Source organism: Rhamphochromis longiceps, linkage group LG18 (assembly GCF_057381845.1).
Source record: "Rhamphochromis longiceps isolate RC_006_pf linkage group LG18, R_longiceps_female_GT1.1, whole genome shotgun sequence".
NCBI classification, from domain to species: domain Eukaryota; kingdom Metazoa; phylum Chordata; class Actinopteri; order Cichliformes; family Cichlidae; genus Rhamphochromis; species Rhamphochromis longiceps.
Window position 1 is genome coordinate 21566748 of NC_140574.1, and position 24007 is coordinate 21590754.

Consider the following 24007-nt stretch of genomic DNA (forward strand, 5'->3'; position numbering starts at 1 on the left):
ATATGTTTAGTTAGTAGTTAGCTGGGCGTGTTATATCATTATCATTAGAGGTCTAATTGCTTGCAAATAAACACTCTGTTTAACGCATCCTTTGAACATTTGTACATCTGCTTTTAATGCAACTACATATACACTTCTCCAACATATGAAGAAATGCAAAGGTTAGCAGGCCTGTTTTGGCTAATTAAAATGCTATGCTAAGATTGCATGGCCACTAGTAAGAGGGAGGAGCTTTGCATCAGTTATTGGGTTCATGAAAAAAGGTTAAAAATGCAGGATGGAAAGAAGGAAAGGGATGAAGGAAGAAAGATTGGGAGAAAGGAGAGTTGAACTGCAGATTTTCATAAATCCCCTTGTTGGGAGTCTTTCCAGACCGCATGTTCCCATGCAGATTAAATCCAACACACACACGCAGACTACACATATTCAAACTGTGCCACCTCAACCAGGCCAACGGTGCTGTGTTATGCAATAGGCTGTCTCAGTGTGTCTCTCATGGTGGTTTGTCCAGATCTGACTCCGAGGTTTCCTCAGTCCCAGGAACAGGACAGAGCTCTTGGCTTAAAGAGCCCACGTCCCATTTGCCTGTGATGCTTTACACTTGGAGGATAAATGTGTTTCCTGTCACAGTTGCTGCCTGTGAAGCTGATTAGTGCTCAGCCCTTGACTATTTCCTGACGGGAGAATCTGAGAGTTTTGTACCACACACATTTACATTTTTAAAACATTGTCACATCCACTGCAGCATCTCTTTTCCCTCCCGTCTACTTGTCTGGAGTCATTTGCTTTAAATCTTTTCCTTACTTTCACTAAAGCTATTACCGTATTTCCCGGACTACAAAGCGCACCTGAATATTAGCCGCACAAGCTAAAATCAGGGGAAAATCCTGTTTTGTACATACATTAGCCGCACCTGACCAAAAGCCGCAGGTGTTTCAATGTTGACTTATCATATGTAAGAGAATATGCACAAAGGGAATTGTCAGGAAAGAGATGGCTGTTTGGAGACACACCCCTTTTATTAATATTTTGAAAAACAAGTTATGGGTACATATTTGCACATGTAGTACATAACAGTAACCTACAGCACACCAGAAAAATAGATTCGGACTACCTTTTAGGCTCAGGTGCAGTGACACGGCTTTAACAAGAAGAAAAGTCAGTCATTCACCATCTTTCTCTTCTTCCTGCGCTCTAAAACCACCAAAGTCCTCTTCTCCAATGTCGGAAACGAACAGGCTCAGGATGGCTTCGTCATCCACTCTCCGCTTCTCTCCTTCGTTGTCACTTTCAAAACCAAAGAAATCCTCGTTGTCAGTGTCAGAGTCGAACACCCTCAGAAGGGCCGTGGCGGTGTCCTCCTCTCCATCATGCAGCAGTCCAGCCCTTCAAAATCCGTTGGTGATCGTGGATGTTTTCGCACTTTTCCACGCTGTCAGAATCCACCGGTGGAGTTGAGCATAACTTGCTTTTCGCAAGTTTATCGCCGCTCGTCATCCACGCCTCCCGCTGAATGCGTAGCGCTACTTTGAAGTTTGTTTTTCGCGCTACTTCGTACGGCACTACGTTGCCTGGCGGACGGACATGTGACTAACATACCACTCTTGAACCCCGATCCTTCCGCCAGGCAAAGTAGTGCCGTACAACAGCGGAACAAACAAAACAAATCGTCTTACGATATGACAAAAATCATGGAAAATCCATAGAAAAGCCGCACCTGACTAAAAGCCGCAGGGTTCAAAGCTTGTGCAAAAAGTAGCGGCTTATAGCCCGACAATTACGGTAGTAAAATGTCTTCTGTCTCACAATCTCCCTTATTCCTTACTCTTTAAACAGCTTTTTGACTCTTGTCTCTACCTCTGTCTTTCTCCTTTTCAGTCTGTCCTTCTTAGCTCCTTTATTTCTTTTAAACATCTCATCACGACTCATGGCAACTGCTCTTGAGCGTGACACCTCTGTTTCTTTCTTTCTCCTGTGCATGCTGTGTGTTCTGGTCTGTGTCTATGCCTGTCTGCATGTATCTGTCTCTCTGCCTTTACCTTTGGCACACCGTCTTTTTCCTTTTTATCCCCTGCACCCTCCTCTCCTCAAGAGTCTGTAGCCCAGGTTACATAATACATATTAGATAGAGGTGGAGAGAGGACTGGTGGAAGTATAAAAGTGGAGGGGATGGAGGAGGGGAGGAAGATACTGTGCTTCTCTACTGCTGAGCCTGATGTGGTCATTTGTCTGAGCAATTGATGCGACACAGTCTGGGTCTTAATTTTTCTGGCCAGTGATCAGCTGGTGTTCGGTTTTTGTTTGACCGTGGGCTTTGTGGGTGTACGGACTTTATTCGCTTTTGTTTAGATTTCTCATTTCGCTTTTCAAATTAACCCTGCCCCACCCCCACACCCCTGCTTTACATGGCATGTATTTGTAAATCAGCCTTTGCTGCCGGTCCAGCTCATTTTCATCTTCAGGAGCTGACATCTGGTCTGCCTGTCCTCTCCTCCCCCTTTCCTCCTCCCTCTCTCTCTGTCTCTCATCCCCTCTTCATCTCATCTCTATCGTGATTACTCTTTGCCTCGCTGACCTGCAATGATGTAACTACATTTTGGAAGCAGACTTTTACCCTTGCCAAGCATTATATTGCGCCATCTTTCTGAGTACTCACCCCTCTCAGTCTCTAACCACCAACTCTTTCCACTCGGGCCATTTTTTCAGGTTTTAATCTCGTTCCCAGAGCATTTCCCAGCAGTGATTTGATATGAATGAGGAAAATGAGGTTGAAGGGGGAAGAGAATTTAGAAAAGTTCCCAGATGATTTAGTGTTTCAACTGTATGACAGCAAGAAACACTCCAGTTTAGTCATGAGTAAAGGGATGGTTAATTGCACCCAGCAGTTTCCTGCACCAGCCTTTAGGCATGGAACACCATCTCCACTGCTGTCACATATTGTGAAATTATTTAGGAGCCACTTTCCCAAATATGAATTCTCCAAATCTTAAACTCTAAGCTTTAGAATTAGTGTTAGGCTGTGCTGGCTTCCACTTTTCCATCAGGTGGTGATAGTTAGCTTGTTTAGCATGCATGCCTGCTATTTTTTGCTTCTATCCAACCAACAGACGTCAATAAGCAGAACACCTTTATCAAGAGGCTGCTTTAGACAGAGCGACCTGGCTATATTGGGCACTACCACACAAACATGTCAGCTGTCTATTACTGATATTTTAATAAGAGAAAAGAAGGACTCCAACAAGGCTTGTTGGCTTACAGATCTGCCCCATCTTGCATAAAGCTATTCAAATCAGATGAAGTAGGAGTATAGCTTTACACTATTTAGCAAGGAGCAAGGACAGTTGTCCAACAAGATGAAATATTGTAACCTGCTTTCAGTTTCTATATGGATGATCTCTCTAAAACATCAAACAAGACTACTGGATGTATGATGGGGAAAGACTTATTATTATCTGATGCATGCTGACAATTTAGTTGTTATGTCTCCTTATTGAGGGTTTGTAGACAGATGACAACTAACCACTTGATGTTAACTTGATGTTAATTTTCGATGCATAAAAACCCTACATTGGTGACAATGTGGAGTTAATAAGGCCTCAGTCACACAGGCTAGAGACCGGTCAGCCGTTGGTCATGTGGGGAAAAAAGTGACCGGTTGGGAGATGCCTCGCAAACTAGCATGGAAGAGCCTAACTTGTCTCCAAACACTGGCCAAATAGTTTCTGTTATGAAAATGTGAAAAGCACGATGCAAACTTGGCTTCAGACTAAAAGTTTGACCTTTGTGATGTACTGGCTACAATCTTGAGGCTTAACTTTTAATTTAATGGAAAAGCTTCTCCTTCTCCAGTTTGTGTTGCACTTTATTCAATGTTAAGATAAGATAAGATAACCTTTATTAGTCCCACACGTGGGAAATTTGTTTTGTCACAGCAGGAAGTGGACAGTGCAAAAGTTATGAGGCAAAAATTAGAATACAATAAGAATAAATACAGTACACAAATGTTCACAATCGCCTGGCTTAGTGAGTATTAACTCTTTGCGACCAATTTTACCAACTGTTTAGCAAAGTGTGCATGAAGAAGCCTCATTGATTTCCACTTGCAGCAACTGCCCAGTTATGGTTAAGTCATGGTTTGCAGTATGATACTAAATTTATCTTGCTATGTGACGGTGATCACTTCCACAAGGGAGGAATGGAAGCCAAATTTTCCTTCATTATGTTTAGGAGACCAAGTCTCTTTATCAGGAATTGTCTCTGTGATGATTCATAAATGTAGTGCCATGCAAAATCTATGCAAAAGCAAGTATGCTAGCTACAAATACTTTTTTTTTAGGTTGCTTGAAAAAATGAAATGATCTATGATTTTTGCCACCTTTGTCCCCATGGTCATTGTTGTGTATTCAAATTAACATCACAAATGAATTTAGAGTTGTATTGGTGACGACATCAATAAATCCATAATGTTTGGGGTTGTCTTTACTTTACCTCTTTTAGGTCACACTCATTCACAGTTTTGCTGAACTTTTCATTAACTCACTCAGAGGTGCTTACATTTCCCAGCTACCCATATCCCATATTCCCAGGTTGATCTGATATCCTCGTGTTGGTGTTGTTCCCAGATCATCATACTAAATGTTGTTCCAGGATCAACATTGCAAGTGACCAATCAGAATGTTGTGACGTCATACTTTTGCGACTTTGGGAAAAACCGGCGTAAAACAAAAAACTGTACTAAAGCTGCGTGAAACCGCCTCTGTCTGCCGATCAACGGACCCTGACCCTAAACCTAACCCTAACCGTAACCCTTTAATAAACAGTAAGCAGAATTGATATTGTCCTTGCAACATTGGAATTTCATAAATGCACGAATGGCTTGACGCGCAAAAGAATAACGTCACAACAATGTGATTGGTCACTTGCAATGTTGAACCTGGAACAACATTTTCATGATGGTCTGGGAACAACACCAACACGAGGATATCAGATCATCCATATTCCCATATCCCCCTGAGAGGCGATAGCTTCACCGTAGATCATCCTCCTGGGCTAGAAATAAGGACAGCTCAGTCAGAGGACTCCAGTGTGGTAACCTCCAGTAGCATGACATCACCATCTGATACCAACATGCTGGCTCAGACTCCTACGAAGCTTTGAATGTGATTGTCACTGACTCCCTGACAAAAAAAAGTTATGTCCAGGCTGATCCGCTGTTCATCCACAAATACCGATTTTAATCTGCATTCAGCATTATTGTTTCTTTTTTTATGGGTTTTCTCATGGGCATTTTGTGTTTTTTGTGTGCATCTTGTGTAATATTAGTATTACTGCTTATTGAGGACGGGAGGGGCTGCTTAGATGCTCTGCTTTTAGGAGGACAGGTTATTATAAAGTAAAGCTTTTTAATCTTTTTAATCTCTAAGACACATGCTCCTCTAACTCTCTCTCTCTCTCTCTCTCTCAGAATACCTTTAATTTCATCTGTTTTATGAAAAAATCCTCCTCTGTTTTTTAATATTAGCAAGAAATTCTAATTTATTATGAAGTGAAAATATTTATGTAATGATGAGCAAACAGTGGCAAACAAACTCGAAACGAGGCAAAGCCTTCGAGGCAGTCAGCTCGAGTTTCACTGCATCACGCTCACATAACATGACTCCTGCTCCTCCTGTCTTATACTAAACTCACAATTTGTAATTTGCTGCCGAAAGCAGTGCAGTGCCAGCAATGTACAGACTCTAATCTAACTTTTGTTTTAATTCATTACACTCAGGGCTTTTTAAATGCAAAGCAACAGACAGACAGTGATACCAAGGTGTATTCAGTGTGTATACATGTCCATAATAATGTTGCTGCTATATTATTACTACATCCTAAACATCTCCATCACAACAATACAAGATTGTAATAAATCAGTCCAGGCAGTATACATTGACCCTAGGGAGAGGAAATGGGACACAATTTCACCTGGTGTTTGTTTGTTGCATGGCTTCCTGCCACTCCAGCCTCCTCCCCCAGTGACAAACATGCTTGTGAGGTTAATGGGTCACCATAAAATTCACCATAGGTGTAGCTGTGAGCGTGAATTGCTGTGCATCTCTCTGCATCTCGTCCAGCTCAGTTTATCCCTGATAGGCAAATATAAGAAGATGAACAGAGAGATACTGCATGCATTGGTTTTGTATTGTGTTACCCTAGCTTGATTAGTGAGCCAGTCGCTAGCTTCTACAACTGTCATTTGTTCTCTCTCATAACAACAACAGGAGCTGTCTAAGAAGATCGCTGACACAAACACTATCTGTAAGCAGATAGTATATATACTAAGCACACTGACCACTTGCAGCATAAAATGAAATTAGGTATCTTAATGTTAATGCTGATAACTTTTTAAATTCTTTTCCCTTTGGACGCCTGCTAGACAAATAATTCATACAAACTATAGATTACCGTGACAGTCTGCTAGCTACCAAAGCACAATGCACAATCGCAATCGTCTTTGTGACCAATTTCACGCTACAGACTGCCAGCAACCACTCACAACCAGTTGGAGATGACTGGTGTTTTCCACATGGCTGCCAACAACTCTTTAGGCCTGCGTTACTGGTGTCTTAGTTTCATTGGTGATTCCTGATTGGCTGTAGGCGTAGGCCTCTGTTTCTCAGTGTTAGCCCTGCAACAGGTTGGCAACCTGTCCAGCATGTACCACACTTTTTACTCTATGACAGCCAGGATAGGATTAAGCCCCCACAATGAATTGGATAAGTGGAAGATGGATGGATATATTTATTTATGTGCTGTTTAACATTTTTTTACTGTATTTCTTGTACTTCATGATTTCATATCAGTTATTTTTTGTAGTTTTGGCGTCAGCCCATCCGTCAGCACAGCATCAGTGTTGAAAACATTGAAACTCTCTTGTAACCTACTCTCTGCTGTGTGTTTGTGTGTGGCAGACAGAGTGTGTGTGTGTCATTGGTAGCAGTTCAAGACTGGTGCCAGATTCAGCGCTTAGTCTGGCACTGCCTTGTCAAACAGAGCATGTGTGTGTTGAGACTTGGGACCTGTGCTGGCTTTCTCATCAAGTATGCAGTTGGAGTCAACGCTGCAGCAGAGATGCCTAATAGAGAAAACCAGGGGGGAGAAGAGAGAGTTGGAGAAAGACTCCAGAATACATCATACCACCCTCTCGCTTCCATCCCCTGCTCTCTCCTCTTTTTATCCTTGCACTTGTCAATTACGCCTTTTCACACTTTTCTATCTAAGCCTGCTCCTCTTTTACATCTCTTCCCTTTCAATCTCTACCCCACCCACTAAATTCCTCCGCTCTTATCCTCATTCATACCCCCAGCCATTCATATCCCTCACTCTCTCATTTCCACTAAAATGAATGTCATTCATAACTATCTCTCGATCCACTGCAGCCTGGAAAGAGCTGTTCAGCAGCCGTCCAGCTATCTGTGACACTCACAGCTCCTCTTGGAGTTCCTGTTCCCCATGCCCATATAAGTACTTCCTCAAGGCTAAGTTAGTGACATCACAACGTTGGCCTGTCATGAGCAGTTTTAGTAAAAGGTCACAGATATTTCTTCAGGGAGATTTTCTGTCATTTGTCCTGTGCGCTATGTATCGTAATGCGCTCTCCAGTCGGGAGATACCAGTGAAATTGATATTGTTTCAAACAAAGTCGGACTTCTCATCGTGTCCTCGTTCTCACCTCCTCCACTTCAAGTTCTTACTTTTCTCATGGACGAAGAACACTCAGTATCTGCCAAACAGGAAGTGGTCATGATTCAGTGAGAACAGATTATCCTGTGTGTTGTGTTGTTTTTGTACGCGTTTGTGTGTGTATCATGTTGTACAGTCCAATTCATGTTTATCGTAGCCACTTGTAGCACTGTCTTGTTTCACCCATCTTCTAATATTCAGAGCTTGAGTTAAATAAATATGGACAGATCTGAATCGCAAAATGATAAATAACAGTTTCCTCATGAAGTATCAGCCAAGCAGCTGGAAGATTTGATGAATCGGTGTGTGTGCGCGTGTGTCTGTCAGAGAGTGATGGAGAGTAGCAATGACGCATTGGCATATTGCATGTAGCAGCAGACCAGAGGAGGGGACGAAGCATCCAGTATTAATTACCATCTTCATCCACCAACCTGTCTCAGAGGCTGACTCATTCTTCATTAGCAACTTCATTGCTGTCAGCTGCTCATTGGTGTCTGCGAACCACACTATCATACCAGAACACACTGCAGTAACCATTCTGGGTAATGCTAAATGCAGCCTAGAGATTTGAAAGGATGGAACTGATGCTAAACAAAGACATTCTTTACGAACCAAAAAGTGTTTTTAATGCCGTGTCATGTTTTTTCTTTACGGCGTCACCACTGTAATACCAAGGCTGAGAATAAGGCTAAGAATACTGGTTTGAATTTGCCTTTTTAAGTAGACATCCAGTGTTCCTGATACACTTAGGACCAGTTGGGTGTAACACACTGTCGTAACACATTACGGTTCTAATTTCAGTAATCAGTGAAGTTTTCTTTGGGTTTGTTTTCAGCTTTGCATTAATAATCCACCCAGTCTAGGCACGTAGCTGCCCCGCCCTGATCCCGGTTCTGCTGAAGGTTTCATTCTTTTAAGAGGTTTTTCTTTCCCATCGACACCTAGTGCTTCCTCATATGGGATCATCTGATCATTGGGAATTTCTCTTACACTGTAGGGTCTTCACCTTACAGTATAAAGTGCCGTTATATAACTGTTGTAGTTATTTGGTGTATAAATAAAACTGAGTTGAAAGTATTATTCAGAATTTCATTAAACTTGCACACAGTGGTCACCTAATAAGTCTTCACCGGTATTGTGCAGACGGTCCGGGTCACACTTGTCTTTGCACGTACTATAACCTGTGAATTGCACCCTGTGATGGATCATAAGCTGGAAGAGTTACGTTACTAGCTACGTTACTTTTCTGGAGCCTCATCTTGAGCTCAGCTGCTTAGGAGGCTCCCTGGAAGCCCAACTCTGCAGATATGTCAACCATATATCAGTGCAATCATCAACTTAGAGCCGAATGATTTAGAGATTTCTAGAAGGGCCTTTGACTTGAATCTCATATTCAGATCAGGCTGTGACACTGTGACACTGCAGGGAGACATGCTATTTCCTCCTGCAGCAATCAATATGCTTGGTCAGCCATAAAGCTCCCACGGTGGACTGAAACCTGATCCATACTGCATAATCGCACCAAGGTCAAGCAAGAGAGCCATTTACATATAGACGCAGGCACCTTGAACTGACAAACTTGCGTGCCAACCGGGCAGATAATTAACCAGTCAAGTCAAGTTTCGGCCAGTATGAGTATGTGTAAGTGCAGTTTTGTGTGACAATGGATTTTGCAGTGGTGTGCGTGTGTGCATACATGCCTGTGTGTTTAAACCTGTGAATACCTGTGCTTTTTTGCCGTTTCATTTTCTCACAGACGCGGCCTTGGTAGGTGGCTAATTGAAAAAGCCTACACTGCTGTTACCTTTTCTTTCCCCTCACACATAATGTCTGCGCGCATGTCTGTGTGTGTATTTGTTATCTTTGTGTTTCCTGTTCACAGCATGTGCCAGACTATTTACCAACTTCACTGGTTTTGGCCTCATTTAAATAAGATTTTTTTTTTTCAAAATGTCATTGAAACGTTTATCTTGTGTCTGTGTTCTCTGTGCTGTACTTCCCTATTTTATAAGTGTGTGCTGTAGGTCACAGTACAGGTGAGCTGGACTAATCTCAGATTAAAGAGGATGAAAAAATTGAGTCCTGCAAACTTGATCCCACACACACACATGCACACCCTCAATTTCTTGCTGAATCACGACCTTCCAGTCTGCTGCAACGCCACTGACTGACAGATTAAAACACTGCCACTCAAGCAGCACAGCTGGGGACACACACAGGCTGAGGCTCTAGTGTAGCCTGATGGAAAAATAAATATTGATATATGTGCAACTGCAATTTAGGTGCACATAAAACCGTCTTGCTTGAATACTTAGTAAAAACAAACCAGATAGTCACCTGTGTTTAAAAAAAAAAAAAAAAAGTCTAGTATTTGGTTGTATGATTTAGAAAAAATCTATACAAAATATACAAAAATGGTAATGAAATTATATTTGTTAATTAGGTAATTCAATTCATCCATCCATTCTCCTCTGTTCATCCAATTCACAGTCACAAGGGGGCTGGAGCCTATCCCAGCTGGCATAAGGCGAGAGGCGGGGGTACACCCTGGACAGGTTACCAGCCTGTCACAGGGCTAGTAGTATTTTATATTCACAATTAACCTAATCCCACCAAGTGCATTATCTTTGGACAGTAGGATGAAGCTGGATTACCCAGAGAACAGCAATGCAAACTCACATCAGTCTTTATCATTGCTAGTACCTGATTGGACCCTGGTTTGCCTCCAGAATGGCCTGAATTATTTATCCTCAGAGATTTTTGTCCATATTGACATGACAGCTACAGCAGCTCCTTATTACAGTTCTGTTGGCTCGAATGTCTTTGTTTGTAGCTACTATCTAGCTGATTGAGTCACTGCGGAAATCTTATTTCTCTCTCCTTCTTGTTCCTCTCATATTTCCTCCGACAGACTTTTCAGTGCTGTTGTTTTGAGTGTTTTATTTCATAATTTGTTTCTGTTTTGTTTTATACCTGCTTCAATTCTGTTGCAAAGACATTGGGAGTTGCTATGATTCCCCATGGCAGCAAAACAGTTCTCTTGAACCAGGCTAACTCAGTGCTTAAGGTGGCAATAACCCTGAAAGACTTAAACAGACAGGAAATGTGGCCACATTAAGGTTACTTTTCTACCACTCATATCAAAATCACTGCAGTGTCTTTTCTCCCCAGAGCAATAGAAAACCCACAGCGTGGGTCCGCAAAAAATATTGGGTGCTGCATCGATGCCATCCATGGTAGGAAAGACCCGGATCTATTGGAGATGTGATGAGACACGTCCTTTCCCTTCAGAGGACATCCAGAGATCTGAATTTGTCACGCAGCTGTGTTTGTGACAGAGGATGCCATGATGTGATGAAGAGCGTGCTGTGATATGCTGCAGTATGTGGGCTGTTGATGGATCTTATGAAAGTTTCTTTTTTCATTACTTTATTTTGCAGCCACTTCAGTGGGATGAAAACTGGTAGTCAGAGAGAAGTGGACACAATAGACCCGCCGCATGAATAGTAAATTGTCATCGTAGTTATTGATCTACTCGCTTAATTGTGCCATCGTTTATTATGTTGAGGAAGGATCGGCTGTAGTTGTTGTCATTGTTGTCAGCTGATCTGCAGTGATACACCTGACTCATCCTGTGTGTTTGCCCCCCCCACCCCCCCGCTGGCTCTTGAGTTACACAGCGAGGGGAGATCACATTGCATGATTTGGGCTCACATCGTCTCTCTGTCTCACTCTTTTACTCCCACTTTTAGTCTCCCCTAGTGCCGTCTTCTCGCCCACTTTGTCTGACAGCTGCCCACCCTTTACTGTTAGTGCTCTCTCCATTGTTCTTGATCTCCAAACTTTCACCAGCACAGTTGGTTTTTTGGCTCTTATGTGACCCCGTTAAGCACGGAGAGGATTTTTAAATGTAGCCAGAAGAGCTGCAGCTTCCACCAATGAGTGTTTTTCTTGCGCAGGGTTTGGAGTGTAAAGCACTCGCACCTCCAGTTTAAAAAAATAATAATTTAAAAGTGCTTGTTGAAAATGCTTGACTCTTGGTATTGTATGAATTCTGGCAATAAGGCATAAATAGTAATATAAAGATGGAGGTGGGCGGCTATCGATAACTGTTAGTTCTGGCGAAATGAAGCGAGAAAAGATGGCTCTCCCTCCTCTTGTTGCCATTTACTAAGCTCCCCTTTCTGGTGCCTGTTGGTGGTTTTGGATCAGATAGAAGCTTTAGGCGACATGCCACAACAGAGAGGCAGATTCATACAGTGGAGTCCTTCCAAAAGTCCTCCATCACTCATACACACAGGCACATAGACACATGCAGCCATGCACACACGCGCACTCACACTCCATCAAACAGTCACACTATCACGGGCACACACTTAATTATTCAGTCGCTAATTATCTTGTATGCCCGGTTACATAACTGAAGTTGCTTTTGTGAGTGGAGCGAAGAAGACACTCGTGAGGAGAACTTGCCGGAAGAGCCGAGCTTTTGAGAGAATTTTATCTGGCTGCTGATGCAACTTTTCTGAAGCATCTGAAACTGCTTGGAAAAAAAGTAATTTCAGTGAAGAATATCTAAATCTGGGGTTGCTGCAGAGATGGTGTCAGAGATGCCAAATGCAACACACACACGCTGAACCACACAACTGTTTTCAGATTTCCACCTGATGACTTATTTGGCTGTGTGATCGTAAGAACACTGGGTTTGTACTTAGTTTGACATACTGAGACGAGCCTGGTTAGTTCACCCAGTTGTTGTTTTCTCTCCTTTGCTCATCCTCCCGCCTTCATCTCACACTTTCTTTAACATCTTGCTTTATCCATTTTCTCAACCCCCTCTTCTTCCCTTTTTCCTGCCACGTTTCTGTTCTGTTGCTCTTTCATGTTTTCCTTTTTATTGTGACCTGTTTTTCAGACGTCTCTTTTATCGCTGCCTATCCTTTAATTTTATTACTCCACATGTCCCCAGTGTCCTCATCTATTGTTGGCTGAAATTCTGTCCACCTTTATTTCACCTGTTTCCGCTGTTAATCTTCTCCAGTCTCATACTGTCTCGAATTGCAGCTGAACAAGCGTTAACAATCTGATGCTGTTGGCAACTGTCCTCTTACCTGTCAGTAAAATATAAATGGACCGGTGCTCAGTGAGGCCGCTTTTGTGCTCTAACTGAGCACACAAAGCACATTTTAACTGCAGGGCACATTCACCCATTCACACATACAGCACTTTATTCTATGCCTTTAAGCGCTTTCCAACTATCACACACACTCAAACTCAAACTGATCGACAGAGCTGGAGAAATTTGTGTTTCAGCATCTTGCCCATGGAATCAAGCCACCAACCTTCATGGTTAGTAGATGGACGACTTTACAGCCACATCCATCATGACATCACCTATTTTGTGGGCTACATTTTTGTGCCTTGATTTTGACATTTGGACTGGTACCATCTTGGTGTTTTGAAGCCTGAAGTGATCGTATCTAAATAAGAAGGTAGAGTACCAAGTTATAAGCTAGCTAGATTGGTAAGGAAGGTGCGTATAATAACTGTAGTCCTGGACAGATATTATGAAAGAAGAAATTGGCTAAAGAGACCATAACTGTGTTTTTATGTGTTTCATTTCTTCTGTAAAAATAGATATATTCATTCAGTTCAGTTCAATTCAGTATTATTTGTACAGCCAATAATCAACAATGGACGATATGTGCGTGCATGTGCAGACTTTTTGATGGGCAGAGCAATGTAATCATGCACAGACTGATTTGCACGTTTACAACACAGAAGAAGTCCAAACATGAACGAACTACTCCCCCCCCCCCCCCCCAAAAAAAAAAAAAAATTAGGGCTGTCAGCGTTAACGCGGTCATCACAATTAATGCGATTACAATTTTTACCACGCTCAATCCATCTGGAGCGCAGAATGAACAAACTTGGTACAAACTGCCCGAAATGCATTGACCGAGCCATTTCAGGGATTTTGAGTCAGTCTGCGCTTCAGATGGGTTAATTGTTAATCGCGTTAGTCGTGATGACGGCGCATTAACGCTGACAGCACTAAAAAAAACCAATGAAGTCGCCAATTTGGGATTTCTTTGGCTTTAAACTAGATGAAAGAGGTAAACCAAAGGATGTAACCAAAGTGGTGTGCCGCTTGTGTAGACGTATAGTGCGAGCAAAGTACTCAAACACGACTAACTTGCATGAGCACGTACGTGTCCACCATCTGGCTGAGTATGCTAGGCTATCACCAGCTTCTGCAGCTCCATCAACAAGCATTTGGGCGCACTCTGAGGAGGGTGCCTTTGCTCGCAGATGAAAGAGGGTGCTGTTAAAACAGCGCTATTATTATTATTATTTTCTGTTGAGTGTTTCTATTAGCACCATCGTTATTAGCAATCTTACTCATGAGCAAATAAATAAATAAATCGCCCTTGCAAAAACGATCGCCCATGGGCTTAGCCTTTCGGCGATAGTCGATATATTCGTCTAATTGCCCAACCCTAATAGAGAGCCTTTAGGGTAGTTTCACAAAAACATTTAGGTGCTGTATAAATCTGTCAGGTGGCAGGGAAATCCCTGATCTATTGGAGATTTGAGGAAAGAGGTGTTTTTCACTCGAGAGGATGCAGAGATTTGACCACAGATCTCACTACTTACCCACAAATAATACCAGTCACTCCCAGGGTTGTGGTTAGCACAGAAGATAACTGAAATACAACCCAAGTCTTTCTGGGCACCACCTCTCTTTGCACTCCTCTGTCAGGAACTGTAGATTTAAGGGAGCCCCCACACTGGATCTTTGCACCAAGCACACTACAGTACACAGGACAGACCAGCCTCTATAAAACTTTATGCACTTCACACTTTTATCTTTAATACTACTACTCTTAGAATATATACTTTTAACTTTTTGAAGGACTTGTAGACATTATATTTTAGAAAGCTGTTGAAGCTGTCTTAAGGGCACTAAAAAATCTTTGGTCTTGTGTCATCTGCAGCTACCTAAAAACTCTATAAAAGCTACAGAAATAAAAGATTAATCTCTCCACATATTTGTGTTTGAGTTTGTGTAAAAATGCTTCATCATATTGGCCTAAGCAGTCATGCATCAGTGAAGAGATAAGAGTAGGTGCTAACTTGGGCTATAGGGAAGATAACAAGAGATAATTGGTTAAAACAAGGTCCCATGTGACTGTCCAAGTTCATTAGTGTTTCAGTGCACACAGAAACCCACACACACGTGCCGGCTTCTCGTGACCCGATGCGACCGCTCAGTGAAAGTTAATCACCAATTATGCGCACAATTGTTAAATTTACAGTTGACTACCTAAGGGAAAGTTCTTCTCTGCTTCCATTTCTCGAGTTTCATTAAACTAGGCTAACGTATAACATGTTGCTTTTGAGTTGCAGCTGAGCTTTGTGAAGTGTCACCGTGGTTTCAGTTTACCTCAGGCTAGCCCACAGCCTGGGCGTGCGGGGGCGGCGGAGCTCGGTGTTGTTGCTCGAGCGCATGCGAACATCACCTTCTATCAGCACTGGCCACGGTCGCCTTAATGTGTCCAAACCAATCTGGGATATGAATGAATAGTATGCATGCCTCTGACATCATGGAGTTTCCACTGCTGTGCTCGGCTCACCTCAGAGATAGCAGCTTTGATATTTCACACCACTGGCTCGCTTGCAGGGGTTCCCCACCCACCACCCCTCCTTACCATAGATGGACTCTGGAGAGATGCTGTTTTTGTGGATGGCAGTAATCTTAAAGCTCAAAGGTCAAATACCCAACTGCCTGTAAACAAGTTACATATACATTACATATATATATTATAAAAGAGCCATATATTTTTGTTTTAAAACAGGCTCTAAATTTGAGTCTGAATCCATGTTGTTGCAGCATTTGCATTGGGAAAAAATTCTTTTGAGACTTTTTGTAATCAACAAGGTTTAGATTTACCAGTGCACGTTCTGCTGTAACAGCATTATGTGCAGGTTTGCGATAAATGAGGTGCACACCTGTGTAGAAACCTGTGGAAAATAACAGAACTGTTGCCAGGTGTTAATCATGCTTGTAGTCTGGTTCAGAAATGTTATTCCTGGCACTTTTTTCATTTTTGGAAAGCCAACTGTGTACAAGCAGAGGAATTCAGTGTTATTCCAGTGGATTACCTCTGAGGTTTCCTTTCCTGTGGTGTATCTCCACAGCTGTCCAAGTCGCGTGTTATGTTGTTTATTGAATATCAAAGGCTTTGTGAAGTCAAACAGGTGACCTGATACCATTGTTGTCTGATAGAAGGAACCACCTCCATGTTTGGGCAACATTTCTCTCAGTGCTGGCAGCTCGTTTACTTCCTGTCTTATTAAAAAAAAAAAAACACACACACAAACTTGTTTGTGTTGGATTACAGTTTATAAATGGATGCAGAAAAGCAAACAGTGGATGCACTTGAAGCAACAAACTGTTTATATATGTTGCAAACAGATGACTGTTGTACGCCACTGTTTGTTTTTGTATTTTGGATGGAATGGCATGAAACATTTTAAGTGCGGGAGGACTCAGATTTTCCATCACACACATGCACACACAGGAGGAGGTGAAATGACACCTCTAACTTTAGTCTCCCAGCCCGCCACTCTGAATAATCCAGTTAGGATGTACTCTCTGGCTATCAGGAGGTTTTAGCTGCCTCGCTTCCAGCCAGAGGAAAAACAGACTTCAGGCTGCAGACTGACCTAAACTGGCCTGATGTCCTAAATGAACCTTTGTCACATAAACACACATAGTACATGCACTCGCTAACCCCACCAACATCCTAATCTACTATTTCTTAACATTTTCAGGCTTGCCACCCACATCAAGAGAGCCATCATACTTTTTTTTTTTAATGAATGATTCTGCAGTAAGAAGGATTTGAGATGTTTTGTGAAATAAAGTTCTGCAATGTGTTCTTTTAATATTTGCATTTATTAATATGAGAACCAACAGCCTGAACTCTAGTTCAAGCCCGTAACTTTAAATGGTTTATTTACAGCCTCCCTACACACGGAATATAATAAAGTGGCAGTAATCCAGTCAGATTTCTCTTCTTTGGCTGTGTGTCTGCAGGCAGATCGAAGAGTCTGTGTGTTTGTGTAAAGGTCGGAGGTTGCAGGGGGTACCGGCTGATGTCACGGACCCAAAAAGAAAGTAGTGTCTTTGATGACAGCCTGGTAACTATAAATGTCGTGACAACCCGTAGGAATGAGCCGTCATGTGACACCTCATCTTTGGAGCCAAGTGCATGGAAAAAGAAAACATGCACACACGGCTTTGCCTTTGGGGAGACCCCTTTGGAAACAATGTCTGGCTTGCTTGAGGATTTGAGAGGGTGAGCAGAAGTGATTTGATCTACTCAGTAAAACACCAAATGCGGGCATGAAGCGAGGCTTTGTTTTTACTGCATAGTTATTGTGAAATTAGCCGTAATGTTTCCCAAATGTTGAAGCCACTTTTGTTTGTGCCTTCTCCGGCTATGTTTTTTTATCAGGTTGCTTTTCTTCATGTAGTCTGTTTTCCAAAGTTGTTGCCTGTTGCTTTTGGCAGAGGCAAAGGGAGATTAAACTTATCTAAAATAACCTGTTGAGGCTGCGTAATTCAACTCTGGCACCTCCTCTCTTATTCCAGTCATCCATAAAGAAAGTGTTCAACTATTTGACTCTGACCAGCGGTGTTGACATATTTTCCTCCCTCGTCCTGAAGCCAACTTCTCGGGGAGAGCCATCAGGGACTACATGGTTCCAGCTCTCTGATATCTGGAACACACACTCTCACGTCTTTCCCTGTGAATGCACACTGATCACAGGTCAGGTCTTTGGCAGTAGTTTCCAATCAGGGGTGCAAGTACTTCAGGGCTACTAAGGCAATAGTCAGGCAGCAAGAATAGCTGCCTGACTAGTCCTTCAGCTTATTTTCTTTTTTTGCCATTCTGTTGTAGATTTGCTCCTGTTGCATGACCCAGTTTTGACTGAGCTGTCCCAGCTGTCAGACAGACAGTGTCACATTACACTCTAGAATACTTTGGTATACAGAGGTCTTTATGGGCAACAACTCAATGATTTCAAGGTGCAGTGGCTGCAAATTGTCACCCCTCCACCACTTGGTTTTAGGCGTTTGTGCTGAAATGCTTGTGCTCCACTTTGGTCCAAAGGTCATTGTTCCAGAAATCTTGTGGTTTTGTTCAGACCCAACTTTGTAAACCTGTCTTGTTCTTTTTAGACAGAAGAGGCTTTCTATCCGGGACCCTTCCAAACAAGCCATATTTGTTCAGTCTTTTTCTAATTGTGTTGTTACAAACGTTAACATGCTAACTGAGAGCTCCACGGAGTGAGATGTAGCTTTTGTTTTCTCAGTTTCTCTGAACATTTCACGATCTGACCTTGGGACGAATTTGGTGGGACGTCCTCTCCTGGGAACACTCGCAGCTGTCTTGAATGTTTCCCACTTGCGAATAGTGTTTCTCACTTTATAACCCTTCCCATATTGATGGGCAGCAACAGTTGCTACTCCAAGTTTATTGCTGACGTCTTTCATCCTTGGCATTGTGTTAACACTTACCTGAGTGCAGCCGGTGCTTTCACAGGCTGATGGACAATTAACCAAGTACCCACTTAATTCCTGTGGAAGCAGTACTGATGTAGTTATTTTTTCACCCATTGCTTCGGCGTTAAACAAATAATGCCATGATGTAATATGTCATGTGATTTTGTAGTGTTGAAATTTTATTTGCCTAATTTTAGGGCCTACTTATATCCTGATATTCAAAACCTAAATTGAAAGAGCGTGGACTTTATTACTAAGCAGCAGGACAAGTCTTCTGTTAAAACTTTTAACTAATCACAACTGAATCATAGTAAGCTGAAAGTTGTCCAAACCCAAACATTTGATCATTTTTTTAGTCCATCTTACAGCGCTGAGGGGGACATGAGATGAAAAAGTTTGGGTACTGCTGATTTATATGAGTTTAGCACTTTATTTGGTGCAGGAATTTTCTTTCATTCCTGGGATTTAATGTAATTCAGTATAATATTCTTGCTATTTCAATTCTGACTTTATTGCCTTGGGTTTCACATCTTCTGTCTTCATGTTGTTTGTGGCTGTCAGTGTGTGAAAATGAATTCCAGCTACAAATATACAACATCTGCACATGTACTGCACACATACACACCGAAATAAATGGCAAATGTGTTTTTAGTGTGAGGCTGCAGACACTTGCACACACACTCAGACACACATGGGGTTTTTTCAGGCTGGTAATTAGTAGAAGCAGTAAGGTGATAACAAGCGCCAGCCACACGTTTGCAACCGAGGTGTCGATGCCAACATGCTGCTGGATATCACAGCCCCGCACTTTATCACACTTTCCTCCCTCCCCAGACGGATAACTCTTAAATACAGATGCATGCTCATGCGTGCTTTAAAAAGTGCAAGAAAATATGATCATGCTTGACACATCTTCAGCTTTACAGCAAACAGAACATGTGCATCAACATGGTGTATGTCCCCCACAAGTCCTCCTCCTACTCTTTTCTTTCCCTCCTTTCCTATCATCTCCACCCACTGCTCCTCCTCCGACTGCATGATTTGAGTCATATGATTCAAAAAGGTGAGAATCTACATTCAGCAGATTATTTTCATCTTGTTACCCTTACATTTCTTTTGTCCTCTTTCTTTGGATGCTCTGGTTTCGTGCACGTGGTGCTTGGTGACAAAGTTGAAACCTTGTAGCTGGCGATGATCTCATGAGTCTGACATCACTTCAGCATAAGCTGCACCCTCTGAACGCACATTTACATGACCGCCCTGAAGTGTGAGGTTTCATACTAAATAAGTTTGATGAAACAGAGACTTTGTGTGTGTCTCTTGTGCGGTGCCCTGGAAGGCTTTATGTAATTACATCATGCTATAGTGATCATGTGATTGTATAACTGCAACTTGAAAAATATATGGGTCATTTGAAACATCGGATTCAGACTTATCCTTTTATGTTCCCTTCTCCCCCGTGCCATCATCTCTCCCCTCCTGACCTTTCATCTCTTGTATGTGTCTTGCACTTTTCACTTGGCACTGGCTCACTTTGTTTTATTGCTCTTCCACAGGTTGCGGAAACAGCAGTATGAGTGGTGACATGTACAGCGCTGGCTATCATACTATTGCCAACATAGATTATTCATCTGTGTGCATCAGGACAATGAGCGCCAGGTACAGTCACTGCCCAGGTATGACATGGCATCAGATGGACGTGCGTCAGCTCTCCTTCCCGGATTCCTCCTTTGATGTCATACTAGAGAAGGCCACCCTGGATGCCATCATGGTGAATGAGAAAACGCCTTGGGAGGTTTCATCTCAAACTGCTTGTTCCATTCACCAAGCACTCACAGAGGTATTTTTGAAAAACTTTTCCTTCCAGAGGTTCGATATTTTGTGGGTTGAGGTTCTCTTGTTACGTCGGATTACTCACCAAAAATGTTTCTGCTTTCTGTTTGTGGGAACCTGAGAGTTTTTGTGAAAGCACATTTGTTTTCCCACCTGGTGCCTACTGAGAACTAGGGCTGCCACGATTTGTCGACTAGTCACGATTACGTCGACTATCAAAATCGTCGACGACTGATGTAATAGTCGACGCGTCGTTTGAAGCTTTGTAAGATCCCAAAAGACGCAGGAATAAGTGGCAGGATTTAAGAGTGTAATAACGGACTGAAACAGAAGATGGCAGCATTGCATGTACAAGGATGTCAGCTACCGTTAAACCCCGAAGAAGAAGAAGAAGCAGCTGTGTCCCAGAATTCATAGCGCGGCCCAGCGCAGTTTCCAACAATGGCGGCAGCTGGTTAGTTTTAATGTTACTCTTATTATTCTTTCTGGGTCACAAAATAAACGTTTAACATATTTTCAGGCGAGAATGTAGCTGTGTAAACCTCAAATATCTGCTCAGTTTATCAGGACACCACATATTTTCAAAAGCGCTCCGACGTTTTCGGAGACGTCTGTTACCCACTAGCTCGTTAGCGAGCCGGGGGCTAGGCTCACTAGCGCCGTGAGAACACCGGACTCCCCGCAAATCGTTTTCAAACCCACCGCCGTCTTTCGCTACTCAGGTTAAATATATATGAGTCACTTAGATAACTTAAAATGTTGTTGTTTGGCTTTTTTTTTTAGTATTTTATTTGTTCCTGAGTAAATCAGTTTGTCTGAGATTAAAGTTATAGTTTTTACACAGCTGAATAAACATCAAGCAGACAGCTGATTATCAGAAGTGTGAGATGCTCCAGAATATACTCCAGTGTCCTGTTATATTTTAGATAGCAAGGAGTTTATTAAACTTCACCGAAACAATCCACAAATTTCATTAAAATTTAATAAACTATCATCTTGTCTTTATTTTTAGTTAGCACAGACCTTAAACACTTAAAGCTGTAAGCTAATGATAGTTATATAAGAGCAGATGCTGCTGGTGCAATAAGCTGTAGTTTTGCGTCCAATGGATGATGATCTGATTAGTCGACTAATCGCAAAAATAATCGGTGACTAGTCGACTAGCAAAATAATCGTTTGTGGCAGCCCTACTGAGAACTCACTACCACTCACCACTGCAGCACTAGTTTATGGTACAGTCCAACCATCACGTGGTAATTTGCTTTCAGTTACAGCAGGTTTTTTTCAAACTTTAGAAAACATGATAACAGGAACAAAACAAGGATCTGTAAATGAAAACCATCAACATACTCAGATTTTTCAGATAATTTACAGATTTATTTACAGTTGTAAACAATAACCCATCAGCCTTTTACTGCTGATGGGTTATTGATGGGTGCAATTCAAACCAGAGACGCAAATCCCTTTTGAGGTTAAGTCAGGAAGGGCATCCTGGTTTAAAACTGCCAAATCAGACACATGGAGCTACCCACAGTGGTAATCAATTGTGACAAGGAAGCAGCATTCATTCATTCATTCATTCGAAATATCATGGTTTCAGAAAAATCATCAATTTGAAACAATGTATGTTTTCTGTAAGTTAATTAAGGTCAAAATATTATCATTAGTAGTATTAATGTTGACATTTGTAGCTGATGCATGGCAAAGTTAAAAAATCAAATGTAAATACGTCTAAACTGTATATTTGTCCGTTTTTACAGAGCTGTCCTTTGCCTGTTTTGCAGGCCACTAGTGTCGCTACACACCTATGATGGTTTGAGAGCTGTTTTACGGCGAGCAGCAGTACGGTTTATTTGTAAATGACTTTCTGACAGTGAAATTAGTGGCACTTTACATTTCCACTCCACAGCCCATCAGCGTAGTGGCAAGAAGCTGAGTGCCCTTCAGCTGCTCGCCTAAGCACTAACTGTCAATGTGACAATGACAATGTTTTGGTCATTTGCTGTGCTTGACCTTCGCATATTAAGACAAGAGAGCTCCACTATTAACTGAAGTAGGAAACTTGTGATTTCTGAATGGGGAAGAATTACTCATGATGTACTTACTGAGCATTTGAAGAACGGCTAAGTAAGGTATAATTCATTATTTATGTTAAAATGACAGGTGTATAGAGTCATACGTCTAACACACAGCCTATAATTACAGTAAATGTTACAGTGGAAAAGGTCACAGAGTGTGACTCATTTTAATGGAAGCAGCTTGAGAGCACTAAGTAAAAGTGATGTTAATGCAGCTTTGAAACATTTGCATTTTCTTGTGCAAAACCTTAAAATTACACACAAATCAACAATTTATAAATGAAAGTAGTATGAAGCTTTTCCGGTGACTATTACCATTAATATTTGCAGTTAATATCAGGGTCATACGTAGGCTGCTGATTTGAATTAAGCAACAATAAACGATAACTATTTTGACCGACATTAAAGTCATGTAGATTTACGTTTTGTAAACTATGATTATTTTACTGGACATAAATCAAATATCTAAGATTAAATGTAAACTCAAGAGTGACTCAGAATGAACTATATTACTGTCTGTAGGTGTGAATATTAAAAAACCAAGTGAGACAACATGGACGCAGGTGACCTCATCACACAGCCACAACCCTTCATGCTCGCTGTTATACCTCCTGAACGACAGCTGCAGCTGCTCAGACAATGCCTCCACATTGCACTGGTACAAAAGGTGAAAGCGTCAAAACCAGAAGCAAAGAAATTGCTTTTTCCCCTGACATATCATTAAAATAGCTGTAGAAACCAACACAGTTGAACAATCGTGTCTTCCACTCTGTTCCAACGGCGCGGCACACCGGGTTTACAAAACTCGAGAGGTGCACAGCATCCAGTAATGGCGGCTTGTAAAAGCGGCTGTGATGTCAGTTTCATCTCAGCTTTGTCGTACAGTGCCGTTTGCATCAGTGATGCTCTACTGTAAAACAATTCAACAACTCCAAAAGTAGCCAAACATTCGAGAGCTTTGCCATGTTGTGTTATGTGATTACTTGCAGCCCGAGTTACAATATGTGCTTAAATGAATTCATTTGAACTTGAAGTTTTTCTCCTAATCATCCATCCTAATAGTTACAGCAACAAGTGAGTGAAGTGCTTTAAATGATACACCAAGAAGAAATGTTATTAGATTAGAAGTATTTAAATGTCAGTTTTTTCAAGTTATCCCAATTTTTAATGCTTAAAGCTTAACCGAGGACAACCCTGACTTGTGAAGTAAACAAGGATATAGACAGTGCTGTCTGTGGGCCCAGTTTGTAGGGACGGTGACTTGGGTGTTTTCCTCTAACAGAAGGAAGTATTAAAGAAGGATCAGTGAGTGTGATTGGTGGACAGATGGGAGGATTTGAATTCCCTTCTAGAGGAGTGAAGCTGAACTCATGAAGACGCCTGTTTAAAAGCCATTTCAATAAGAAGCTCAAGTTCCCAAGCACCCTTTCTCCTTTAATTTTTCTCAGCTGCCTCATGCTCGTGGCTATCCCTCTGCTTCATGTTGGTTTACATGTATCTTTATGAACTTCTCTGTGATCACAAGTACACAGCAGTGTTTTTGTCTTCAGCACTAGTGTACGTTTGCCGTCTCACTCTGGCTTTTATGGGCACAGACAGTCACGATTCTTGTTTAGGTGTGAGCGTGTGTTTAGCAGGAATGTGGGTGGCGGCTTCAGAGCCTACTTTCAATTCTTACAGAAAGCATTTTCACAAAGCGGAAAAAGGGGACAGACGGAGGGAGACGCGAGCGAGAAAGAAAGGTGAGAAAGAAAAGAGGGAAGGTGAGAAAATGGTGAGCATAGGAGAGAGTGAT

At 41.9% G+C, this 24007-nt stretch overlaps 1 protein-coding gene across 2 annotated transcripts in view; it reads left to right on the forward strand.

Moving 5' to 3' along the window:
- ece2a (endothelin converting enzyme 2a) overlaps positions 1-24007 on the forward strand; it is a 115865-nt gene that overhangs the window by 26911 nt on the left and 64947 nt on the right. For both annotated transcript variants that reach the window (XM_085387946.1, XM_085387947.1), the window contains exon 3: positions 19858-20141. In XM_085387946.1, coding sequence (XP_085244072.1) covers positions 19858-20141 — 284 coding nt within the window. The remainder of the gene's footprint in view (positions 1-19857; positions 20142-24007) is intronic.